Source organism: Numida meleagris, chromosome 4, assembly GCF_002078875.1.
Source record: "Numida meleagris isolate 19003 breed g44 Domestic line chromosome 4, NumMel1.0, whole genome shotgun sequence".
Taxonomy (NCBI): domain Eukaryota; kingdom Metazoa; phylum Chordata; class Aves; order Galliformes; family Numididae; genus Numida; species Numida meleagris.
This window is the reverse complement of record NC_034412.1, coordinates 4,296,230-4,322,498: the sequence shown is the minus strand read 5'-3', so window position 1 is coordinate 4,322,498 and position 26,269 is coordinate 4,296,230. Positions and strand designations below refer to the sequence as shown.

Genomic DNA, 26,269 nt, shown 5'->3' with positions numbered 1-26,269 from the left:
TTTTTTTTTTTTGAGATTAATACACAGCGTCCTAATATAAATGTTTTATTTAAAGTAAAAATTGTGCACAAATAAAGAGAATGATTACACAACAATGTTCAAGACTATATTCCATACAAAACAAGAAAGTAGTAGAGACCATATGAACGAGCAGAGCACCCATAAGAATCTAACTCGCATACAAAAGGGTCAGCTCCACATAAATAACATCACACTTCTGATGCAGACACTTTCTTCAAAATTCAAAGCCTACCCAACTGTTTACATGCCATATCCCTTCTGAATACTTACAAAAGTTGCTATTACGCTCAACAATTAAAAATAACTTAATATCATGGCACTTGAGAGAAAACTGAAGTTTAACGATGGACTTACAGTCATTAAGATATTTATCTCAGTGGCAATTGTTAGATGTGTAAATAGAAAAAGTATATTTTCTGTGACATTAACTATAAAAAGTTTTGCTTTGAGCACAAAAGACAGTGCTCTTCTGTGATGAACAGCAGAAGTGCCCTTCCCTACGTAAAGCTATTTCACTTGATATTGTATAAGAAATTAAGGAACTGTACAGAGAAGGCTTTTCCTGCTTGCTTTAAGTAACTTCGAAGTTTAATAACAATTAAGTTCCAATGTCTAAACTAGTCACACGAGCGTCACTTAATTTTATAACTGATGCAAGCAGTTTCATTTCACATGAAACAGTGTTATTAGCTGCTCTCTAAAAGTAGATTTACTCTGATGTTTTACATTTGAAAGCATACAACTTAAAGTCAAGAGAACCTAACTTTCAACAGTGCAGAAGTTTAACGCTTCCCTGGAATGGAGGTCCCTCCAATTAATTCCCAGTTTTGAAAATTCAGCCCAGTACTTTGGTTCCTACTCATGTTGCAAAGAAAAGTATGTACTAAGTACCACACTATGAACTACTGTGCTTGTGCAGTCTGTCCCCTTGAAGCTAACACATAAGTGAGAAAACATACACTGGAAGATTTGTGCTGTGAATTGACACTTTTACCACACAAGGATTTTCACAGAGACACTGACTAAACAGAAAGCTTACTAAAAGCTTCAGATAAGGTTTGCTAACTTGTGTTTACAGACACTTGAATCTGCTTTAAGTAACACTAAGTTGCCTTACAGCTCTTATTTATATAATACAGGTTCTTTTCTTCAATGTCTCTTAATCCCTTTTCCCAAAAAATAAAAATAAAAAAGTGGTACATTTGGCATTTCTTCAGCCTAAGACATTCAAAGCTATTTCCCAAATATTAAAGTAAGAATTAGCTGTGCTGTATATTACACTGCTTACTAACATGAAATGTAATAATCATACCTCCTGAAAGTCCCAGTTTGAACTGTTCTATTTATTCTAACTGCTTTACTATTAGCTTTCAGTCCGCTACCAACATTAAAGGTTTGTTTGTTATTACAAATTACTATCTATAAATGGAAAGATTAAGGGAGTCATTGTGGACAGCACCTATTTTTTTTTTTCTAGATGTGCTTTTTCCACTGGCAACGTGGAATGCATTTCCATCAGTATGGCAATAAGATTTAATAAAAAAAGGAAAAATTGTAAGACAATGCCCTTACCTAGGCCATAGCTGTAACATATGCAGTTCTGATACAGTAAGACAGAAATTGTAAAAGCAATAAATAATAGCATGAGGTCCTACGTTCATCAGTTTTAGCTGCCCATTCCTGCTAAATTGCACTCTGCAGATTTTAATTTTTTAAGTATTAACTGAATTCCACTTATACCACACACAACCCTCACTGAAAGGGAGGCTCAGAAAGGCACTCTGTATCAGACTGTGTACACTTCCCCCTTTATCATTTCAGAGTGAAGCCTGACTCTAATACTGAGTTAAACAACACCTTTAGGATGGATCAACGTACCTTATGAGAACAGCCAACTCTTGACCTATTCTGCTTTCCTCACTGTCATTTAAATCTGAAGGGCAATAACATAGCTGTAACTTCTATATCTAAGGAGAACAAGGAAATCATATGTTTAGATTTAGAACTACGAGTCACGAGATCTTACTTGTCTCGCTGGAATAGTAGAATTCCTCTAGAAATATTTCATTATGTCCTCTAACGCAATTTGTATTCTTAAACTGGTAAAACAACTTTCCTTTATCAGAAGGCTGTACTGGCAGGTTATACAGCCAGATCCCATTGTTCAGTCAGGAACCCCAGAGACCAACTTCAGGTTTGGCAAGACTTCTTGGAAGTTTACATTCGAAATATTCTGGCAGCCCAAGGTTCAGCATAACAATTGCCCCAGGTGATAATTGATACAAGAAGAAAATTTGTGAGTAATTCACACTAGGTGGCAATGGTATGATGATTAGTTACTCATTTTATGCTAATGCATCCAAATGAAGAGATCTTTATCCATGCAGAAAAAAAACAGAGTAACAACTGGCACAGTCCAGAAATGGAGAACTCAGACGCATTCCTCAGCTGACATCAAAAGAGGATTTATGTATTCAAAGCCTTCAAATTCAGACTGGTCAATCTTCTTCACAATATCGCTATTAAGATGAAAAACAGTTGTTAGTTCAGCAAAATTAAAAGGCAGTAATATCAGCTGGCAGTTTGTCTTAACACTTAGACCTGTACAATACACTGCAATTGAAAACATTCCCTTCTCTCTTTTGTGCCTCCCTTTCCTTACAATTAGTACTGCTTTCTTCTAGGCCCTGTAACAGTAACAAACACAGGAAAAAAACAAAACAGGAAAAAAACAAAACCTCAGGAGCAGCAGTTTGGCAGCTCACAAGTATGAGTTCTCCTATGAAGCACTTTCAACACTTTTCCAAAGCATCCAGCTTCTAAAAGAAACTGAAAACATTGGGATGTGATACTGCTCTTGCATTAGTAAGTTCTCCAGCTATTACTTACATATTATGCACTTACACAGGGATGAAGAAGGAAGCTGGATTTCAGACCTAACTGAGGTGCATAGGTAACATTCAGTACTTGCTGTTTCTGCTTACACATTACACGCACATTTTACAGAAGCCAACACAAAACCTAAAGATCATGTATGGCAGTGGTTCAGTCAGGACAGAAAGGCACTTCCTACACCATCCCAAATTGGGACGCTCGGGAGCAAGGAACTACAAAACCCACTGCCAAAATCAGAACATTATCAAGCATTGTATCAAGGCTTTTCAGTCAGGATAAACTCACTCGATTATTAACAATTGAAAATACCAGAACAAGTCAAACAAAGCACCTTTTCTTGTCCAGAGTATACAAGATAAATCCAGTCTAAATCCAACATTCCAGAAATATCACCTCTTAACATAACACAGAAATAAACCACGTGTCAAAAACAGGTCTTTTCCTTCACACGTTCATTCCTTGCAAGTGATACCACTAAAATTTATAAAATAGCGCTTAATCATCCTTCTCCAAACTAGAATTCTTTCCCACTGATCACAGATCTTTTACACTGTGCCACAGCACTACATTTAAACCCATCCATACCAAGTCTGCTAGGAGGAGGCAACAGACTCTCTGTACTATGAATACAACTGATGAAATTACCTAACTCCTTCACTGATTTATCAAAACATCTTAATTTCTGCATTACTTACTCATCATCTGGAGTGAGCTGCACGGGTTCATTGGTGAATTGGGAATCAAAATTATCCAGACCAAATTCTCCAGATATATTTGGTTTAAATGGAGGCACCACTTGCTTTTGCTCCATCTAAGAATAAATGCACTTAGTGACATCAAGAATGAGTTACAACCTAAAGGATTATTTTTAAACAAGCCTAGAAGTTACTCTCAAAGTCCTTCTATATGCTTTCTAAAATACTCTACTGTACTTATTGTATGTAAGAGTTCAAAGGTCCTGTATTACAGCTATGGTATAACAGTTAGAAGCTCAAGGTTACTTGAAGTTTTGTGGCATCTCTCACAATCAAAAGGTGTCACACCACTGCTATACACAAAGAGGAGTCCAACAGACATTCACGTACCAGATCCCAATCAACATTGCGGAAAAATGGATGTCCCTGGATATCTGCAAATCCTGTCTGAGGGTGGCAGCCTAACCGTTCCTTTGGATCCTGTGTAAGAAAATATTTCTAAATGGGTGCCATGGCCTACACATGAATAAAACAAATGTTATGAATTCTGTGAGAAATTATAAATTGTTATGAGTTTTGTTACAAGGAGCACTGAACAACTAAGTCAGAGTTATTTATTTTGTAAAGTGTTCCAATTTACTTCCGAAACAAGCATGAATATACAGAAGTCTATACTTGAATAATATATAAAGAACCATCTCATCTTTACTTATTTTTATGCAAATGTGTTTAAATGCTTCAAAGCAAGTGAATTTGATTCTTCTCCTCAGCAGGCAGCTTCCATATGCCGAGTTGATTTGGAACAGTAACTGCAAGCTACTGATAAATACAGCTGAAAGATTATTGTAACACTTCTCTCCACTAGGAGGCTGTAACACTATAGCTCTCGGTAGAAGTAGAAAGAAGGAAACCAGTCAGCTTTAAAGAGGACAGCTCTGACAAGTCCCTTACACAAGACAAAGAGAGCTTCTCTGGCTGTTTATAGATGTCATACTATCACAAATAAGCTACAAACAATGTAAACATGTACCCAGATAAATCTGTTTAGCTTGTCCAATTTTCCAAGCTAAAGAAATTATTTAGAACATTTCCAAACCTTTTAGTTTGAAATTTACTTCCAACCCCAGACTAATAATCTAAAGTTTCTAAGACAAATATCTAAAATAGGCTTCCCAGCCCTGTTCAAATATGTTACAGGATTACACCTTTTGTACCCTTTTTCTATGTGCAGCAGATAAGGTAGATCTGCTACACATCAATTAGTCGACAACAAAACAGCTTCTCTTGAGAAGTCTCAAACAGACTGTTTCAGTTCCTACCTTATTAAGAAAACTCTTCAGAACACCTGCTGCTTTAACAGAAAGGGATCGGGGAATTCGGATCTGCTTTTCCAAAATTACTGCAAGAAACCAATGTTTATATCAGCCCTTGCATCTTTAAAGCCAGATTAAAGGCAAGTAGAAACAAAAGACTGAAGTATATGAACACTCATGGTACTTACCTTGAAAAAGATAGTCTTCTGTGTTCTGATCAGGATTGTCAGAACTTCCGACAATATCAAATGGTGACCTGCCTGCCATCATTTCAAACATAAGTACACCAAGCGCCCACCAGTCGACACTGAAGCCTGGAATTTACAAGAGAAAAATAGTGATAAAGAGTTTTTAGAGCAAAAAGAAAAACATTTTTAGGACTGAAGCAAGACTTGTTTAGAGAAGAATTAGTTTAAAAAATTTAAGCATTAGCAGTCTGATTATCTAGTTTTCTATGGACTACTGAATAAAGGAGAGGTAACAGCTGTAAGCAGATGTTACTTGGTTTGTTATGAAGACCCATGCTATTCCTTATGATTGGTAAAAAGAAGTTAGAGTGTGGAAGGTGGGATGATATCTAATTTGTTTGTTGTGATACTTCCAGCCTTCCCTTTGCAGGGTTCATTCACACCATGTTAACTTAGATGGATCGTGTGTCTAACAGAATTCCACTGCTAATCAACTTGGGTAAGAAGTTGAGATGAGCTGAAAGTTGCGTGGTAGCAGTGAAAAATTCCAATTACCGTAATCTTCTCCTCGAAGAATTTCAGGAGCAATATAGTTTGGAGTCCCACAGAACGTGCTAGTTGTATCGCCAGGCCTCAGCCCTTCCTAAACAAACAAACAACACCACAGTCAAAACAAGCTGTGTGTAACTCTCTTCCACTGCATACTTTTTAAAACTTTAATTTGCCTCCCATCTGTCTCAAAACAAAAATCCCTCTAAATTCCAGGCTGGGACATGTTATTTGCTCTGAGAGACTACACAAAAGTAGGCTGCAGCTGAAGTTTCACGACTTGTATCCACTGACAACAGTTTTTTAACCTTTTAGCTAGTAAGCTCCATAACATCTCCAATAATACACAAGTGGGAATAACTGAGATGTTGTGGAACGGTTCACATGTACAAACAAATACTTGGAAGTTTTACCTTTGTGAGTCTCTGCTTCTTTTAATTTATGACACTTTCTTAATTGTTGCTTTTACTACTTAGGAAGGAACTACAGCTTACCTTGCACATGCCATAATCTGTGAGTTTAATATGTCCTTCAGAATCTAGTAGCACATTATCTAGTTTTAAATCTCTGTAGATTATCCCTCGTTCATGTAAATAATTCAAGGCAAGGCTGATTTCAGCAGAATAAAACCTAGAATAGAAAGATATCCTGATCACCCAAGCAGTCAAACTAACAACAACAACAAAAAAAATCAACAAAACATTCCTGACCACAAAAACAGTCTTGGTGGTACAATACTTTTAAAATTGAAAAATTACAGTGAAATAGATAGGATTCAACAGGGAAACAGATAAGTTGTTTCTAATCACACAATCATTTCTACCCACAGTCACTTAATTTTTTATTTTTATTTTTTTTTAATATTAATGTCTACTGACACCAACCCTTTCACCTCACAACCTGAAACAAAACATATGCAACGAGAACTCAGCATTTGCCTAGGCAGCTGGTCACAGCTGCTCTAAAAGAAACATTAATAACATCAGACAGGTGAAAAATATCATAGAAGAATTTTTCTACAAAAAAAAATCAGAATTGGATTGCAGTTATCAAGTGTCATGCTAATTAATATAAGTGATTTGGAAGTGCTTCCTATTATAGTTCCTCCTTGAAACAAAGATACTGTAGCACGTGGTATTAAAATGAGAATGCAGTTTCACATTTCTGAAATCTTTAAAGTCTGAAAAGCGTTTGCTAGCTCACCACCATAATCTGCACTACTGCACTGTGCCAGAAACCCAACTGTTCTGATGGAAGAAATCTGCAATTACACATACCTGGCATGCTCTTCTGGCAGTTTTCTCTGCCTCTGCATGTGAAACATTAGATCTCCTCCATTTACATACTCTATAACAAAGAATAATCTGAAACACACAAGAGCATATCACAAATGATTGTATCCAAGACTGAAAAACTTTCTTATTGACTGAATGTTTGCAGTGTTGCATATCTTTACTGGTCAATGTCATGTAACTTCTCTCTCTGTCAGCATGGTTGGCTTCGACTTTGAATGAACTCCTTAAGTTAAAAATCAAGTATACAAAGTTTCCCTAGGTAGCTTGTTTTCTGCTAAAGGAAAGCAAAGGAATCCTTCCCACGTTCTTAATCCATTATAGCTACTGCTTTTTATTTTTACGTATGTGACTACACAAATAGATTAATGTGGTTCCTGCGCACATGGCAGAACATACACATTTTTTCTCCTCACTTTCCTTCATGATCCCCTTAATCTCATTTGCTGATAGTTAATATTATTACCTTTCAAATAGTCTTCTCACTTAGCTCTATCAGTTTGTCACCTTTTCCTACTGCAAGGATACTGTTTAAGTATATTTTATTTGTAATGGAAATTATTACTATACAGAATAGCAATACTGTAATGTCTTCTACACACAGACACAAAAATCAGTATTTTCATCTCTCTTCCATTCCTTTCCATCTTAAATTCAGGCACAATTTTTTCCAAGTCCTGACTCATCATCAAGGAGTCTAAGCAAACCTGAGATCCATTTCCTTACCTTTCTGTACTTCTGATTTCACCTCCCTTAAATCTTGTTTTTCCCCCTCACTCACTCTAGGTTGGGTCTTCTACCTCCTACTCTCAAGCACTTTTTTTCCCCTGCTAGCTGGTTCTCTCTTCCTTTCTAGCATCCTTCTCCTAGCACCTAGCATTTCACACATTTCTGCATCTTTCCTATCTGAAAGCTTAGACAATAAACATGGCTTTTTATTCACAAAATGCTTCGGTGATTTACACTACATTGACTTTCACTACCTACCTAACCATCATTTAAATAGGCCTCTGATGTGCCTAACAGTATGAAATATTCCTTGAAGAAAAGACTGTCATCATCTCATGACCTTTACCTGCTTTCTGTCTGGAAGCAAGAGTGCAGTCCAACAAGGAAAGGATGATTTGAAGCCTGTTCAAAGACATGTTTCTCTGTCTGAACCCAATCGATATCCTATTTAAAAAAGCAACATTCAGATAAGTATTGTTGTACTTTGTAGGGCAAGCATTAATGGCAATTAGCATAAAGATAAACTGGTGCTAACGAGTGTAAAGAAGCCTCAAGAAAGGCAGCTGAAATCAATGGCAGACCTAGAAGAAAAAGCAAAAGCTCCTGAATAGCAAATCACAGTCAGTCAAATCTTTAGAGTACCCCAAAGAACCATGAATGAAATCTTCAGCAGCAAGAGGAGTCTAACAGTTGATTGATTGCAAATGGTAGCAAGTTTCCACCAATCATTGTGTATGCTACAACCAAACCGTAAATGTGGACGTCTGATTTAAAGAGCAAATAAGGTAACACTGTGAAGTTCTCCTTTGTGACAAAAAGACAAAAATCCCCACAAATGTGAACATATGAAAAGTAGACTCCACCTCCTTCTTTTTCAGTCCAGCAAGCAAAAAGAATAGGAGAAATATGGAATACTTCTCCAAAAGAAGGAGGCAAGAGAGGCTCATTAAATGATTTCTGCATGAGTAGTGCTGCAAATGGTGTCAATTACAACAACGACATTGGTTGAAGTAGTGGGGTTCTTGACCAAAACCACCAGCACAGGATGATCGCTGTGAACTACTAATCTGTCAATGAAGACCTCAAAAGCTGTCATCTGTCTTGTGAACTTCTTGTAATGTATTTTAAAGTAGCTGAATGTATAATGCATAGTTTTGAATCCACGATGCAGACCCAGATGCCTGGCTTCCCCTTCGTAACAGGTATTAAAGCTGTTCAAAAGAGTTGGCCGAGTTATTAATAAAAAGCTTGCCTACCTCATCATCGTTGACTAGTTCTTTCTTCACCACCTTCATTGCATAGATGCGTTCTGTTTTCTTCAGTCGAACCAGCAGTACTTTAGCATAACTGCCTCTTCCTATAACTCGGAGCAAATCAAAATCCTGAAGACCCAGACTGGAAGAAGCTTTGCCACTTTCTCTAATGCCCATTGCCTATGGATAGAGATACTTTTGAATTAGCAGGCTTGTCAATTTTAACAACTGAAGAGAGTTAGCACTCCAAACAGAACAGCACAATGAATACACAAGTGCTTCAGTTAACACTTGCTATTCTTAAACTGCACTGCCATGAAAAGGAACAGAAGGGCAAAGGAAGAAGGTAGAAGAAACACGGCAGATGAAAAACAAATGAAACAGGAAGAATTTGGAACGCTTTCTAAATCAAAGCACATCTCAAACCAAGTTTTTAAAAAATCAGCTTGAAAGACACACATGCAACCACCGAGTGAGCAAGCCAAACATGCTCTATGTACTAGCTTTCATTTTGTGACAAGTTAAATTACTAAGGCATTTAAACAAAGAGTGGCAGAGTTGAAGATCTTTGAATACAATTAGCATGGTTAAGATACTTTACCTCCTTTTCTTCACCAACATGGTCTAAGCTCTCATGACTTGATGGATTATATGGAATCACTAGAGATGCAAGGAAAACTATTAGATCTATGGAACACAACGGTATTTTCTTCCTCTCCAAAATTTCCACTCATTAGTTGAATCAAGGAGAAACAGGTTAAATGTATCTATGACAAGCATTCAAAACTGGTAATTTTTTGTTGTTTTTAAGGTACCAAAATCATTGTCTTTGCAATACTGCAATAACAATTGCTACAGCTAATTTAAAGTTGTGATTATATTTGGAAACCTATTTAAACTATTCTTGACACACAGTATCTTGTGCAAAATAACACTTTTTTAACTGATCATTGTCTTTATTAAAGTTGAAACATCAGGAAATCTTGTTTAATTTTTTTCCACTGTAATTCTGTTTAGGGCTTTTTTGTTTGTTTAATGAGGACATTTAAAATATACAGCTTACTGATGGAAAAAGGTAAGTAACAGCCTAGAATCTTTATCTTTAGGACAGTTTGTTAAACTGCAAGACACAGGATCAAGGGATTTTTATATTGAAATCCCCCTCAGTATTAAGAAGCTATCCTGTTTTTCTCACCCTATGAAAAGGGGTAAAACAGAACTTTCAAAGTAAATTGCTTAAAGTGATTCTGTTTCATTTTAAAACTCATGTTCATGTTGCAAAGAAAAGCACCGATCTTACCTGATTCTACATTATCTGGATGCACTGATGATGGATCCATAGGCATTATTGGTTCCTGCAAATGTGCACAACATTTTTTGTAACAGACTGTGAAAAGCATTTTAGAGACAATAAAGGATCTCTGAGAAATAAGAGCTTTTTTAGATTAATCTACATAATTACTGCTCTAGTCCATACAGTATAAGAAGAATCACTGTAGTCCTTATTTTACCTATTTTCCAGAAGTTATGGCAAGTTTCTAGAAGCTGTTGAAGAAAACTTCATACAACAGAGAGAAGGTAGTAGAGCAGATGCAAAATGAGACAGAAAATTGCACGTACTTTAGCAGAACATATATTAGACAAATACATTTATGAAATAAAGACTTCTAGCTGTCCGCTTTTAACACTGAACTATGAGTGGTATTTATCTATTGCTTTCCCCAAGGACTCGAGAACTAAAGATGACTGCATCACTTGGGAAAGTCAGAACTCTTGTGCCTCACCTTCCCTTTCTATCAAACAAAACAGTCCAATAATCTAACAGATGCTTAGAGAATTTACTTGTACTTCACTCTGAATATGTGAAATGTATACATATACACATGTACACAAACAAATACTGTGTAACAACTTCAGTCATATTTACCTTGCCTTTTACCATCTGACACAGAAATGGACAATATATGCAAGAATTAAGACCATCTTGTCACTGACCTGCCATTCTGCTAAGCGACTCTGCTATTTTCTTGTCAAGTAATGCAGGAGCCATGAAGAATGACAGCCTTTCTAAGTTTCACCTACTGTGACTATTTGCAGCGCATAGTTTGAAAGCCATTAGTATGAAACAGGCTCTTTTACTTATTTATTATTGCTTTTTAAAGACAACTTTTTAAAGAAACCTTACTTACTGGTTGTAGTGTATGACGGCCACATTCAGTAGTGACCAGTTTGTGACACTTCTTGTGAACAAGGAGTTTGCAGTTGATGCATTTATATCCCTGGCGACCCAGGCCCCATATTCGGTCAGTGCAGATGGCACAGTGAGCTCGCTAGAAGGATAAATCAACAAAACTGATTAAAAGCAAAGCTAAACAAAAGGAACTATTCAGCCAGACTCTCACTATTGAAGAACACAGGATAGGAGATCAGAAAGACCCCTACTTAAGTTGCTACAATAGCAGAAAAGTCTATGACAGAACTTTAAGATAGAACAGGCAGATACAACATAGAAAAGCCCAAGAATTACAAATGACCAATAAGCAGCAACTGCTTATACAGAACGAGCACATTTACATGGAGAGGTGCAGGCACAGTCAGCCTCTTCTGCTGCACGCGGACCCAGAGAGACACGAGTCAACTGCAGGTCAAAAGCAGTGCAGATGAATAAGCAGGCTCCTGTGACCAAGCTAGTTCGCTATGTCTCATTATCTTTATGTAGATGAGTCCTTAGATTTGAAGAGAGAAAGGCAGGAAAGCAAAAGCTTCAGCACAGTTAAACCACCAGCTAAGAGGAACTGGGAAGATCACCACTCTCTGAAGGACACTCATGTCACAACTCAAAAGAACCATGAACACAGGGCACCTACAAAATCAAGCGGGACGGTGCCTTGACAGCCTTTGACCAGGAAGAGGTCAATGAGTATTTCCCAGACTATTGTTTATATTAAAAACAAAGTAAAGTTAAATGAATAATGCTGAGTATGAAGTTTAGTGGAGATAGTTTTGAGCATTATTTAAGCACATGATTCACAGCTTAGAAAAGGAGGAAAGAATACTGAAGCTGTCAAGGAACCTTGCTTATTCAATTCTTCTTTTATTTATTTTTCCCGATACACGCAGCACATAGCTTGCTTGGTTCTTCTTGAAAGTATTAAAATTGGTCTGTTATTTTCAATTGTTTATATGCCATCATAAGCAGATGTTAGAGAAACACCTCAGGTTTTAAGTCATGAAAGAAAACCCCGTGGATCATAAGCAACTCAAAGTACACGTAGAGAACTGCAAATGCACTTTCAGTTCATTTTCATTTAATGAAAGTTTCACTTTCACCTAATGCCAGTGTTAAAGTCTGTCCTCTCTGAAGTTTTTAAAGGAGCACTAGAGCACTTCTGTAACTGATACTACAGTTACAGAGTATACTGTAAAGTGAGTTACAACTATTTATTTTTTTTTAGTGCCTGATTTTCTATCACTAGTTTCCTGAAACTACAGTTACACAAGGTCTAAGTACTCCAGACAGTCAACAAGAATTAGAATAAGTCTACCTTTTATTTTTTTCAAGGCAGTAACGTTAAAATTACAGAAGTAAGACAACCCTGTAACATGGTTTTAAGTACCCAGCAAGAGTCTCACCCTGTTAAATCGTTTGGCTTGGAAAGTGTGACCATTTGCACAATAGAGCTTTCGCCACCGGCGGGCGCCACGGCGATAAATGGATTCTAAGAGGAAAAACATATGATTATATCCATTAAAAAAATAGAAATGCAGAACTACAGTATTTTCTCATGGATGCTTCTGTGTAAAGTGATTTGCAGAGTAAAATTTCACTCCTGTCACCTTATAGAAACACAAAGTATTTTCTTCATTTTTTAAATTTTGGAGGAAACGTCAAGCAGAATACTCTGACCACCTGCAAGTTAATTCTGCCTTTCCAAAGGTAAAAGGAAGAGTGAGCCAAAAGAAGGAAAACAGTCCAAACAACACAAGCACTTGTTTGGAAAACATGCACGTACCTTACCTAACTCAAGGAGGAGCTGTGGGAAGGAGGGAAGAAGGTGCATTTCAGGAGCAAGTCCTGATTTATGATTGCTTGCACAGATCCTCCAGTGTCTTAGGTCCACAGCTGCCACCGTTTTTTGATTGTTTCATTACAGGCATGTCAGGAATCGAAATTGAAAACTAAAATACACGATACTATCTCAAGTCGCAAAGCTATTTCAGGTTTTAGTCTAGATCCTTTTTTCTCCCCCTTCAGAAAAGCAGCATTACTCCTATTGCCAAAGTGAAGACTTAAGCATGCACACTGACATTTGTCAAGAACTTGGATATCAAGCTGACAGATGTGTGCATGCATAGCATACCCACCACCTTTTATAAAATGAGTATCAGCAGCATAGAAGCCTACATTAAACAGATGGAAAATCACTTCTAATGGTTAGTACATTTACTAGCATGACAAAAGTTTTCAGAGAATACTCCTGGTATTACCTAAACGTAGGTTTGAAACTGATGATTTGACACCTCGTGACAAGTGGTTGCAAGCCTTTGCTCACATTAGTCAGCTAGCAATCTGGCAACTACTAGAGACAGGAATAAAGAACTGCCATGAAAGAGGCAAAAGCAAGGAAAGCAGAGACGCATGGATAGTTAACAGGAATGCAAAAATGCTTTATTAACACTGATTCAGAAATGACAAACAACATTCAAGTTTAGCAAAACTTTCTATTCCTTTTAAATATGTAAGGTGTAGGGATTTGCATTATTAATAGTCATAAGTACAGGAAATCAAACAATAGAAATATCAACATCTTCTGGTATAGAGATGACTTACTTTAAGTACATCCAAACTAAAATGCCTACTTACTGTCTTCTCCTGGACAAGGCATGCCGGGCCGTTCTGGTACACAAGGAAAGACTGCAAGAAAAACATTAGCTTCCTATTAATCTGTTTCAAACAGGAAACAATTCTTTGGATTAAATACAACATCTATATAGGAAGGCAACACAAATAAAAAAAATAGTTAAAATGCATTCTAACAGCAAGCAAGATGAAAAGAGGTCACAAAACCCCATACTGGACACAACAGTGATCCAAGTGAGAAATACAACCGGACAGCAGAGTAAACTAAGTTACTTAAAGAAGCCAGCAACAAGTATTGATGCTGGTTTCTTGTGTGACCAATCACTGCAGTATTTGGAAATCTAAACTGTAAGTGTAGCAAATTACAGCACCCTAAGCAGCCAAGTATGATCTTGCCTACATTAGTTCTTTGTTTCCAGTGTATTTAGCTGCAGGAGCAGTAGGAAAGGAAAACTTGAGAAGGTCAGCCCCGGTGCAGAGTTATTCAGAAACCAATCAAATGCAGAAGTAAATGGAGACGAGACAAATCAAAAAGCATAATAATAAAAAACAGAAATACACATGTATAGGACCAGATGAAATTATTTCCCAGTTTTTAATTATTTTTTCCTTTCTTAATTCCATAAAGAACACTGACAAGTGCTGACAACTAAGAAGAGTGATGCATGGTCCTCAGCATCCTCTTGACAGACTGCCACAACAGGCTTTAACTGAGGAAGCTGGAGGAGTGCAAAAGACATTGATAACATGAGGTAAAAATTCTAGTTCTCTGTAGGTGCAAACATTACAAGTAGCATATTAAATTTCAGTGTACCATGAATTAGAAGCTCTGAATCCTTGTTTAGTTCATACAGCCGAAACGCCTCTTCTAACTCCAGCTGGGAAGAAACTGTACATGGGTCTCCTGAAGGAAGAAAAGAAAACACCACAAAACTCAGTCTAATTAGTTCTGTGCCATTCAGCAGCTCCCTCACAGCTGTTCCTATGATAATTCTTGTAGCAAACCAAAGCAATATCCTCCTGGGTGGTAATGTTTTTGTCATTTTTCATCGTATATCATGTCCCTGCCCCATTAGACAATCTTGGCACTCAACTGCCTACCCACTCCGTAAACTCCAAGTGGAGAGTGTGGAAGGAGGAGAAGGAACATCCCTATTTATTCAGAGTCACTGACAATCAACAAACCAGTTTTTCTTCATTTGTTTTTGACACCTGTGCAAACAGCTTTTTGTTTCATTTTGACAGAAGAAAGGGAAGCTTTCAACAGCGTATGCAGTGCTCCAGATTGCATGCAAAGTTTACAGACTAGTAGGAACCTTCATTATTAATTCTGATTTGCATGTTTTTTTTATTGGTGATCACAACTTAGCTGACAATGGCAGAAGGATGTAACTGATCTTTCCACACTGCCCTCAGATTCCCAGTTTCACTTTAAAATCTAATGGGGAATAACAGAAATTATAATTCATAACGTATTACTAGCTGAGGCCAAGTATAAAAACGATGAACTACAAACATTCTTTCAACAGCAGCAGACTAGTAATAATTTTGCAGTCATCCAAAGTAAACTCAGATAAAATATGTCAGGAAACTGTTTAATCTTGACTTATCTACCAAGAAGACTGAACACATGTGGCAGTCTAGTGTCCACCTTACAGTACACATCATGAGACAGAGTAAGAGATGACCAGATATAGGTAAAATCAAAGTTCATCTAAAAACCAATCAAGTTCACTCCACTTGCCAGTTGAACCTGACCATTTCTTTGAAGTGACCGCATTCAGCTAAATTCAAACTGCCTTGGTGTTGTTAAACTCTGTGAAACAGAAGCAGTTAAACACAACGCCCTACACCTGCAACAACTCAGAAGACATTTGGTGCATGACAAACAAAAACCCCAGCGGCTTGGCAAATCCAGTGAAACAGTTTAGTCACAGCAATACAGTCAGAAAGTAGCAAAGAAGACCTAGATACCATACCTGCTACCAGAAGTGTGGTAACCAATTACCAGTCCACCATACACACATACTTGTTTCATAAAGATAGACGTACTTCTTACTATAACTCTCCAGACTCTTTCTTTTCAGTGAAAAGTCCTTGAGATAAAACAAAACAGCCAGCTTACTGTGAAGTGCATATCTAACTCAAATGGCACCACGACACATTAGTTTCCTTATAAAACTCGCTCCTTTCCACTTACTGCATCTGCCTTGCGTAAATAGCTTGGGAAAGCTGGTGATAAGCAGAAGAGAAAATCTGCTCAGATTCTCAAGACCACGGTCTTCAACACAGCTACCCATACATCACTTCCAAAAGCAACTCGAGTCCCTGTTTAGCTTTGAGCTCTCAATAAATTGACACTCACCCGATTTTGAATACAAAATTTGTGATGAGGGGAGGAAAGAGGTCTGTAAGCACCATCTATGCTAATCACTGCATACAATTACTAATCAGTGCAGACAAATCACTGCCTTTTATGTACTGCATCAAGTACTTAGCAGGCTAAAATAACAACAGCTATTTCATAATTGAGATGTCTTTGGTGTACTCAAAACTTATGTGCAGAACACAGCTCCACAAAGAAAGCAAGAAAGACAAGTAACCTTTCCAAAACATGCCTAGCATATACATGCAGCTCAGAATGGAAAAAGGGAGAGGAGTGAACTTTTTTCATCTGATATAAAATATTACATGGATAAATGATGTCATAAAGATTAACAAGATTTCAGAGCCAAAAGTCTTACTACACTCCTATGAAAAGCTTCTATACATCATTCAGCCAAGTATTTTCTTCAAAGTACTTTTAAAAAGTTTCTTTAATATCTATGTGTTATTAGACTCCAGGTTGCTAATGGAACAGCCAATACACTAAAAATACATTTCCTGGTTTTATGAACAACTACATACACTAATCTGTACCAATACTTCAGACAAATACTGCAATTTGCATCATTTAAGGTCAGTTGAACTCTTTCTCGAACACTTCAGGCTTAAGGGGAAGCATGAGCATACTTTCCATTTCCTTCCTAGTAAATCCCAGCATTGAATTCACATTTTGATAGTCACTGAGATTTATGAAAAAAACTACAACAACAACGAAACCAAAACTAGAGCTATATACTTAAGTGATTTGAACTAACAAAACTATACGTACAAGGGCATTGGAAAGTCATTACTTTTGGAGTCTGAGTTACTATTACCAAAAAACACACAGTATGTCTCACAAAAGGCAAAGGGAAAGAAAAGATTGAAAGCTGAGTACCACACAGGCAAAAATTGGATGGAAAGCAGGCAGCAAGCATCTATTTACCTTCTTCATCAATCCATTTCATGGTGAAAAGCTGCTCGTTGTCAAAGGAGCACATGTCTCGAACTTCACTGCACAGTCCCTCAAATGAGATGGACGGTTCAAAATATGTGATCATGATGTCCCTGAGTAAGAGAAAAATAAATGTGAGAAGCAGTGCTATGTTGTAACACGCAGCATTTCATCTTCACCTCTAATGCCTTCCACACACCACTAAGACAAAACTCACCTCTTGCAACAGCCTCTAAAAAAAAACAACTTCAAGCAATATTAGTAAGCCATTAGCATCAAGGTTCCTTCCTACAGCATTCAGGTTTCAAATAATTCTTATTACTGATTATTTGACATTTATTCCTCCCATTATCTGCTTTTGAAAAAACAAAGATTTAAATCCCCAAATGATTTTGAAGCTGTGTAAGTTGTAGATTTGAAGTACACGCAGCCATGAAATATATTATTCCAGTGGACACCAAAGAAGTAAACACTGCAATAATTTTGAAGGGCATTACTAATGTACTACTGGTAAGAACGTATACAACTTCTCCAAGTAAGTTTTAATTGCGTGGATGTTTTGAAACCGTCATGAAAATTATTAAGCAGCAGATCAGAGAGGAAGAAGTTCCAAATATTTAGAGCGCCTTTAGAAAGACATGGGTGACGCTTCTCCACAATGACAGGGAGGGTGAACAGAGAAGCATGTACTTAGAATTAAAATTTACTGCTTTACTGTTATGCAGAACTGGTATTTCTGTTTTAATTAAGGTGGAGAGTGGTGCTTTAGAAGCATTACCATAACATGCTGACCCACTGCCCTGGTATTTGCTGGGCCTTCGAGGGGAACAGGTGACTCTGGGTCAGTCCTTTAAACAAAGGATGTCAGAGGTACAGCGCAAAGGAAGGTGGAAAGGAAGAGAAAAAAGCCAGGGCTATTCACAACACTATCTTCCAACAGCTCATAAGCTCAACGTTTGAGCACCAGTGTTCCCAGAAAATGCACAGAGCGGACAGACCGAGAGCACAGGACAGCTGCTCTGCAAACTCAACAGATCTAACAGCACCTTACTGACATGCAGGCATCAACCAAAGCCCACAAGGCTCTATTAGGAGGCAAAGTCCTAACCTGTATTTCCTGTTTTTCGGGGATCTACATTTTAGGAAGGAGATAAGGCACTGCTTAGCAACCTCACTGAATTTCAGCTAAAGTTCACCAACCCTTAGTTTATTCACCTTTTTGTGCTGATTCATTTCTCAAGTAAAAAGTGAAGTTCTGCAGGACGCTAGGAAGTCAGAACTGAATGTTTCAGCTTTCCCAGTGTATGTTGTCACTGAGCCTACAAGTAGTGGGACAGGGGATGCTACACAGAACAGGGGCTGTGAGCATGGTGTTGTCAGACAGGAGTTTGATGACAGACCATAATTCTGACAGGCAGAAATCACTGAAGCTGTAGCAAAAACCGAAGTGATTTTCAGTTGTGCTTATTTTTTTTTTTTTAATATTAGCTATTAAAAAATATGTATTTGATAAGAATTCAAGTCCTCTTCAACAGATTTATCCATACTACAGCAAACAGAAGTCACGTATCCACAACATTAAGATGTACCAAACAACTACGGAACAAAAATCCTTTCAGTACAGAGAAAGTAAAAGCTGATATAAACCGAATAAACACTTCCTACTTGTTGTTACCTCCACGTGGCAAACTAGTTGCCCTATAAAATAAAAAAAAAGGGGAGTTTTGTTATTTCAGAAGTTAAGCAAGTTCTCTACAGCACTTCTCCTGCCCCGTCAATAGGAGACACATCAGACCGCAGCAAAATACAGCTGGAAAACCATACAGCTGCTAGAACAAACACAAACCTGCCTGCCACACGTGGCAGAACTCTGGCCAACAGTGACGTTAAACAGAAGGATGGATGTAAATGTGAACAAGAGTCTGCAAGCAACAACAGCACGCTTCCCAGAGATGAGAAGCCAGCTTTGCATGGTGCAGAAGGTGAATGATGATATCTTTCAACAAGCTCACTTGGTAATTTTAACTACACTGGTGGCACTGGCATTTTTCACAGAGATAGGTCTCATTTCCAGATTAGTTCTGTTATCACTTCTTCAAATTATAAGGCATTTTCCACACTTCCTGCACCTAGCACCACACTGGGGACATGTTCATTAGGAAAAAGAACTGAACCCAAGATAAAAAATTAAATTAAAATTGGTATTTTAAACAAAAATTAGTAAGCTATGTAAAAGAATGAAGGGAATGGACTGTGGGCCATAGCTTGCAGTCTTGTATAAGAGAATACAAAATTCTTTCTTTCACCATGACAAAAGAAAAAAAATCCTTTCCTACTCATAAAATCAGTGAGTAAGCTTCTGTTCAACAGACACGTCTGTTACAAAGCTATTCTACAGCACAATATCCTTATTGGTCTCCTCATGACACACACAAGGAACTAGAAAGCAATCTGATTCCAGATGGCCATTTCCACAACTGGATGCTTTAGTTATCTCATTACAGGAAAGTACTGTGTTTTTCAGAACTTTGTATGGATTTATATCTCTCTGGAAGACCACGAGCCTCACTGCTACCTTCCCCATGTCTCCTCTGTGACCAGACAGCTTCTTTATCATGTCTTTTCTTTTGCACTTCACCCACGAGTCACAAGGAGCAACCCTTCAGCAACAAGAACAAAGGGAAAAATACAATGCTGACAGTTAAATGCAATTGAATACGTGTATCTCACTTCTCAGTTCTAAAGTCAAGCTTCTGTGGGAGGCTGCCGCTTGATTATCTGGAGCCTAACATAGCTATCACACATCACATTTGTGAACATACATAGATATCCAGTCACGTATTAATTACATACCCACACATTCATCACACACCTGGGTTAATCTTTTGATAATGTTTAGTGGCAGCTCACTGAAATTAACTCGTGCAAGGCTCCCGGCGAATCCTGCTGCTTGTAAGAAGCTTTTAGAAGCTCTTTAAGCTGAGCACACTCCCTTGCAGAACTTTACATTCAAGGGGCAACAGAAGACATTGAGCTGAAACAATGACCAGAAAGTTTTCAAGACAAAGAACAGTGTAAACAAAGGATATGGGAAATGAAATATTCTTTAAAAAATTGTCTTCTGGAAATATCTATGGAGGTGCATTTCGATTTTACAGTAAAAATGGAACTGTTTTCTTTTTCCACAAGTTCCGTCACTCTTGTAAACGTATTAACATTAAGAAAAGAAGCACGTTTGACATGTATTCTGAGAAGACTGCCAGGAGTATTGCTCCTTTGAAACAATACAAGCTGTGGGTAAAGGACTGGTACGCCTTTAACTGTACTAAAAGCCTAACCTACACTGCAGCCTACACAGTTAAACCAGTGCAAAATCTATGTCAGCCACTGCAAAGAGCCAGCAGATCTAATCATGACACAGAGACGGTGCAAGATGTGTATGTACATATATCTACATTTAATCAGTGACATTAGTCCTATAGGATTCATAATGCACAGGTAGCATATCACTCCTACTTGCTCTCACCCACTCCAACACAACCCTTCCCTGATGTCACAGCTTCTTGTACTGAACTGACAAAAAGCATCCACAACAAATGAGAATATTAGAGATCTGAAACCATTGCAATTATTGATGCTGTGTAAATACTGCACATTTGAAGCTGCTACACTTTGTCACCGTATCAACAAAAAAAGAATGTAAACACAGGGTATAATAAATTCCTAGGAACTGCTGGGAAGCCCTGCTCTATTCAGGGCACAGATTACAGAAACTCTTTAAAACAGGTGAGACTATTTTCAGCATTTTCAAACTATCAGTGCTACAATAAGCACGGCTTACCTGGGAGAAGGAAATACCAGGATAAAGTCAACCTAGTTCCCAAGTCTCCGGGAATTCCCATCCTCTTATTCCCACCATCTCTGTTTGTTTTAGGAAAATTTTCCTTCCTGGTTTTACATACTTCATGAATTTAAGATAAAGAACTACCACTGCACGGTTGAATGAAACAAAGACCCTTCAAAGAGTTCCTCATGAAAGCTTTTGTCTCGGCTCAGAAAAGCAATTAGGCTCCTGGCCAGACCCGGGGTGTTCTGGGGCTGCCAGAGCAGTGCCTGAGCCACACAAGAGCCTGACCACCGCGTTCCACGCTTCTACGACAAGAAAATTAAGAGAGATTAACATTTCCTGATTAACAATATTTCCCATAAAATCCTCTAACCGACTGTCATCTTCATACAGTTTATTTGATGAAAGGGAAAACATCCCCTTTGATATCTGCACTTAGATCCTCAGTCTCCAGCTGTTCCCAGTGCAAGTCAACAGCTTTGCTTTGATATCCACTTCTCGACAGTGAGGGTTCAAGAACCGGGCATGAGACTGACAGTTGTAGGGGAGCAGAAAGAAAGACTTGTTTAGATCTCAAAACAAATAACTGCCAAGGCATTCAGCTTATCTGTTTGTTTGTTAACCAGCTGCCCATATGACTCAGTGTCACGATTAAAAGCAAACCAACAACTGCGTTAACTGAGAGTCAGCAGATGAAACTCAAAAGAAACATTCCAGTGCCTCTGAAATCACTGCCTAGTATCTGAAGTGCCACGAACCAGCATTCCTGTCCAGTGTAGCAGTTTTCTTGCTCACTCCCACAGCCCTGAGCTGCTTTATCTCTGTTCCTGCACCACAGCCTCTCCGCGCTAAGGCAAGAATTTGAACGACTGCATGTGGAAACGACCAAGGTTAAAACTGACCCAGCAGAAGAAAAATAATTGGGTTTAATCCAGAGCACTTTCCGCTTTTGTTCACTGTCCAAGCACACGAGCCCTCCTGTCAGCTGCTTCTTCAAGAAAAGGGGGATTGAAGAGACTGTAAGGCAAAGAGCTGAGAGTTTCACATACTGTTATTCTGACAGGTTTCACAGGGCCTTCAGAGCCACGGACGGTGCCAGTCTGCAACACTTTGGTCAAGGAAAGCCCCAAAGCAGACACAGGCCAGAAACTAAGCCCTTTACCAGATACTAAATGCTCGGTGTGGCTTTTGTATCTCTCCTTGAAGCCATAAAGCCAGAAATATTATATTTACAGAAAGCCAAAGATACTGTATTCAGAGCAATCACGGCCAGATAAGCCTTTTCTTGTAATTCACACAGGTAGCTGGAAGGAAGCTGCCGAGTGCCTCCAGCTCGACCTCAAACCAAAAACACAACCAACATTTTTCTCGGGTTAGATCACCTCGCATTGAACACACGGGCCCGACGAGCCACGGAGAGGCCTCGCTCTCAGCCGGCTCCCCAGGTGTTAGCGCCGAGCGGGGTGCTGGGAGCCCGAAGCAGGGCGGCTCTCCCGTCACCATCTGCCACGGCGCGCGGCTCCAGCAGCCCTCACAGCAAACGGGACAACGCTCGGACTCCACCCGAGCGCGGATCCTCGGGAGGAGGAGGCCAGGCCTGCCCCCGCACTCACCCCTTGTAGTAGGCTTTCACGCGGACCTGGTGGGCGCTGTCCCCGCCGAGGCCGCCCCCGCCGCCGCCCGGAGCCGCCATGGTGCTGCTGCTGTCCCGCTGCGTCGGCATCCCCCCGCGGCGGGCGGCACCGCGCAGGGCGGCGGGCGGGAGCGCGGCGGGACGAGGGGGGCGGGGGCGGCCGCACAACCCCGCCGCTCCGCCGTGCCTCGAGCGCGCCGCGGTCCCACCCCGCCGCACGGAGCCGGCCCAGCGCGGGCGGGACTACTTGGGGTGGCGGGGGAGAAACGGGAAAAGGCAGAGGAAGAGTGTGGAGCCTCCAGGGGTGGAGCGGAGTGAGAGTATGGGCTCGCCCCGCAGTACGAAGGAGGAGCTGCTCCGGGAGCGGGCGGCAGCTCGATCGCCCTTGGGAGAAGAGTGCCTAGCTTAGCTTTGTAGCCAACTTCCCCCCAGCCCACACTACGTGAGCTCTCCCTGCGGGCCTCTCCGCACACACCTGTGGAGTGGAAAGCTCCACCGTGAAACGGAAGAAGGGGGGAAGCAGCAGCAACAGCAAGGAGGCATCCCGGATCTCCGCGACGGAGCCGAGCCAGTCTGCGTCAGGCGGGGCAGGAACAACACCCCCCGGCTGCCCTGCCCCCCCGACGGTTGGTACGGCCGGCAGCGCCCGGCACACGGGGCAGCACTGCGCCTGCGCACCGTCACCTTGGCGCCATTAAGGCGGGAGGCGGAGGCCGCTTGGAGGGTGGCTGTGAGGAGCAGCTCTCCTGGTGCCGCCCTGCGGGGCTGCCTCGCTGCAGATGTTTCTGTGAGGGGAGAGGGAAGGGGGCTTCTCACACACGAGTAGAGATTTCTATCTCTGAAGGCTGGCGCACCTGCAACTGTTCTGTCAGCAGTAAGCTCAGCGTGTATAGTCGCTGAGAGATGTTACAAATCTACACAGAGTTAATAGTTGATGGGTGGTAAAAGAACAGCTAGGGATAGCCTGACTCAAGGGTGTGCTGGCCTCGTGGGGTCACTGCCCAGCACCTGCCTCTGCAGGCATGAGCTCAAGACAAATGGCTCAACACACTGTTACTAGGTACAGAACCCAATTTTGGGACAGCGCATGTAGAACTTCTTGAAGAGGCCACAGTGTGCTTCTCCTGTAACTCAAGCCAGGGAAGACAGTATCAGCACTGGGCTGCAAGGATGGGCCAGGCACTGTGGAAAGCAGATGGACAAGAAAGGGTAAACATCTGACCGCAGGCATGCCAAGTATGCGCTGATTTGCCGGTGTCAACCAAAAGGAAGGAAAATGGCCTGAAAGTGATCTCTAGAGCTCATTAAGGGCTATTAACATACCCAAACTCACTCCTGCCTGTATGGAAATGAGGCAGCAGGGACCACACACCAGAACCTAAAATCTTAGGCACCATAATACCAATGCCCAGCAAAAAGGAAACAGTAACCAGTCAGAAACTGCAGGTGGAAGGAGTCTTGTAAATAGCTGTGTGTAAAACCTGGCACCTCTGCTTGGGGATGCGTGGATTGCCAAACACACAACTCTGCAGAGTTGAAACAGAGACCTACCTGGGGCCAGGGCAGGGGATCTGCTGAACTGGTGAGTACAGCCTCCTTAACAGTCACCTGGAGTGTAAGACTCACATGTGGATGCCATGGTTTGGCAAGAACGCACTGGAGCCCTTTAAGCCTCCTTACTTGACTAAAAGGTTAAAGCAAGCACCAAGGAAAATGGGAACAGCCAGTCCAAAATTCCCTAGGCACTCCCGTCAGATGCATCCTTGGTCTGACTTTGCTGGTGACCCCATGGCAAAATGAGACAATATTGTAATCGGTGGTGGCCTCCATATAAATTAGATGATGGGGAGCAATGGGCGGAGAATTGACCTTTTAATTATAATACCAAATTGAAATTTGTATTTTGCTAGAAGGAAGAAAAATGGGAAGAGACTATGTATAATAGTGTGTTTATGTTATTGTGCTGGGATTCTGAAACTGAGCGTGGGTTACGGAAAGACCGGGTTATGCCATGCGCAGAACTCAAAGCAGGGAAAGAGAATGGTAAACCCCAACAATTTATCCAAACTTGGAATCAGAGGAAGTTCAATTTCTGGTGCTTTCAGCACTGCTGCATAATCCTCCAACATGAAATTCCCCTCTAAGCCCAATGTCCCCACAGGGTGGCACTCCGACCTCTCCTATCAGGAACAGCTCAGACGGCCCTCCTGCTCCTGGGGCCCCTGAAGTGACATCCCCTAAAGGGGCATCCCCTGAAGGGACATCCAGAGCCTCCCCTAGACCCTTGGATGGCTCAAACTTCATCCAATAGCTCATCATACTCAAGGACAGATAAGGCAAGTCACTCATTAAGGCTCCATTAGGCAGGCAGTGGGACCAAAGAGAGACCCTGGTTTTGTTTGTGTTCCTGTTCACCACGACAGATCTGATAAATTGGAAGCAGTCTGTTGGACCCTATAGGGATAATCCAACAGCAATGCACCAGTTGTTAGAAACTGTTATGATTACTCATAACTCCAGCAAGGATTGTTAAACATATTTCTGACTGCTGAGGAAAGGAGGATGGTCCTGTGGACAGCATCACTGCTTCACCAGTTCAAGCTTGTCTGTAATGCTTTGGAAAGTATTTGCATTTCTGAGATGCTTACTGAGATTCTTTTCTTTGCAAAGTACTCATCTACCCCACTTAGCTGCTAGACATTTTTTTCCCTCATGTCCAGTTATCAGTTGGCTGAACCACATTACCTGTGAGCCTGTCTAAAGGTATTGCTGAGCTACATTTTACTACTTGTTGCTGTTGTTACCAACTTGTTAACAATTTGACTTTCATCCACATAGCTGATTCTGTTAAGACACTTAGTGTCATAATCCAGCACTCTTGTACATTGCAGCAGATTTCTTCCTTGCTCTCACAGCACTGAGCTTTTTTTTTCTGTATAGTCCCAAACATAAGCAACTTTGAAAATACTGGTGCATGTGGAAACTACGTATTAACGTTGTGTAACTCTAAAATACAGAATACATTCCTTCATCACAGAAAAACAACTCGTGACTAGAGGGAGAAGCACTGAAGTTGTCAGGATGAGACTTAAGTTAGCCTGACAGGGCACAGTGACTGCTTGTCCTTATGGAGGCCAGGCTTTGCTCATCTGTGCCGACACTACAGAGCAGCTGCTACCACCTACAGACAGAAATTAATGACATAATTGATCAATTACAGTCAGTTCAGAGGAAGAAGCTGTCTCCCCCGTGGCAGAGAGAGACTCAAAGCCAATATTTCAGAGCAGGTGAAGGTGAGGTTATGAGGCTAACATGCCCGTCTGTTTTGTGTCTCTCAGAAAAAGTTCAGCAGCACATCCTGCTTGGAGCCGCTGAGATGGAAAAGCACTACAAGCAGACACCTTAATCACCCGCCAGCCCTCTCAAAACCACCTATCGCCTTCAGTTTTCCCACAACAGCTAAAGCTTGCCTGCTACACTCGGCGTCGCTGAGCTCCTACTGCACGCAGAACTAAGGCAGCGTCCCCGCCTCAGCACGGCAGGCTCTCACGGACGAGGCGACAAGATGGCGGCGGGGGCCATCACGTGCCCGGCGGCGCACAGCGCGCCTGCGCAGCCCCGCCCCCTGAGGGAGGCGAGAAGATGGCGGAAGCGGAGTGAGCGGCTTGTCCGAG

At 40.5% G+C, this 26,269-nt stretch overlaps 2 protein-coding genes across 10 annotated transcripts in view; one reads left to right on the top strand and one right to left on the bottom strand.

Moving 5' to 3' along the window:
• On the bottom strand, window positions 1-26,185 carry PRKCI (protein kinase C iota). Of its 4 annotated transcripts, none has more exons than XM_021394582.1 (18): window positions 26,066-26,185; window positions 17,107-17,228; window positions 14,611-14,700; window positions 13,800-13,850; window positions 12,569-12,654; window positions 11,125-11,265; window positions 10,236-10,290; window positions 9,537-9,595; window positions 8,939-9,115; window positions 8,029-8,126; window positions 6,939-7,025; window positions 6,156-6,291; window positions 5,668-5,755; window positions 5,113-5,238; window positions 4,931-5,010; window positions 4,002-4,091; window positions 3,612-3,727; window positions 1-2,540 (listed from the first exon to the last, which is right to left on the bottom strand). In XM_021394582.1, exons 2-18 carry the CDS (start codon window positions 17,219-17,221, stop codon window positions 2,453-2,455), a joined length of 1,683 nt encoding a protein of 560 aa, XP_021250257.1. In that variant the 5' UTR covers window positions 17,222-17,228; window positions 26,066-26,185; the 3' UTR covers window positions 1-2,452. The 4 variants fall into 4 exon arrangements, with proteins under 4 accessions (XP_021250257.1, XP_021250255.1, XP_021250259.1 ...); XM_021394580.1 differs by lacking the exon at window positions 26,066-26,185 and adding an exon at window positions 22,576-22,761; XM_021394583.1 differs by lacking the exon at window positions 26,066-26,185 and adding an exon at window positions 23,071-23,155 and having other exon boundaries at window positions 30-2,540.
• The window catches only part of PHC3 (polyhomeotic homolog 3), a 36,707-nt gene continuing 33,541 nt past the window's right edge, over window positions 23,104-26,269 (top strand). For 2 of the 6 annotated variants that reach the window (XR_002437964.1, XM_021394577.1), the window contains exon 1: window positions 26,055-26,269. The gene's annotated coding sequence lies outside the window, so the exon portion shown is untranslated. Of the gene's footprint in view, window positions 23,222-23,495; window positions 24,178-25,933 lie in introns of those variants that run through there. The other 4 variants (XM_021394574.1, XM_021394573.1, XR_002437963.1 and 1 more) reach the window with 4 other exon arrangements.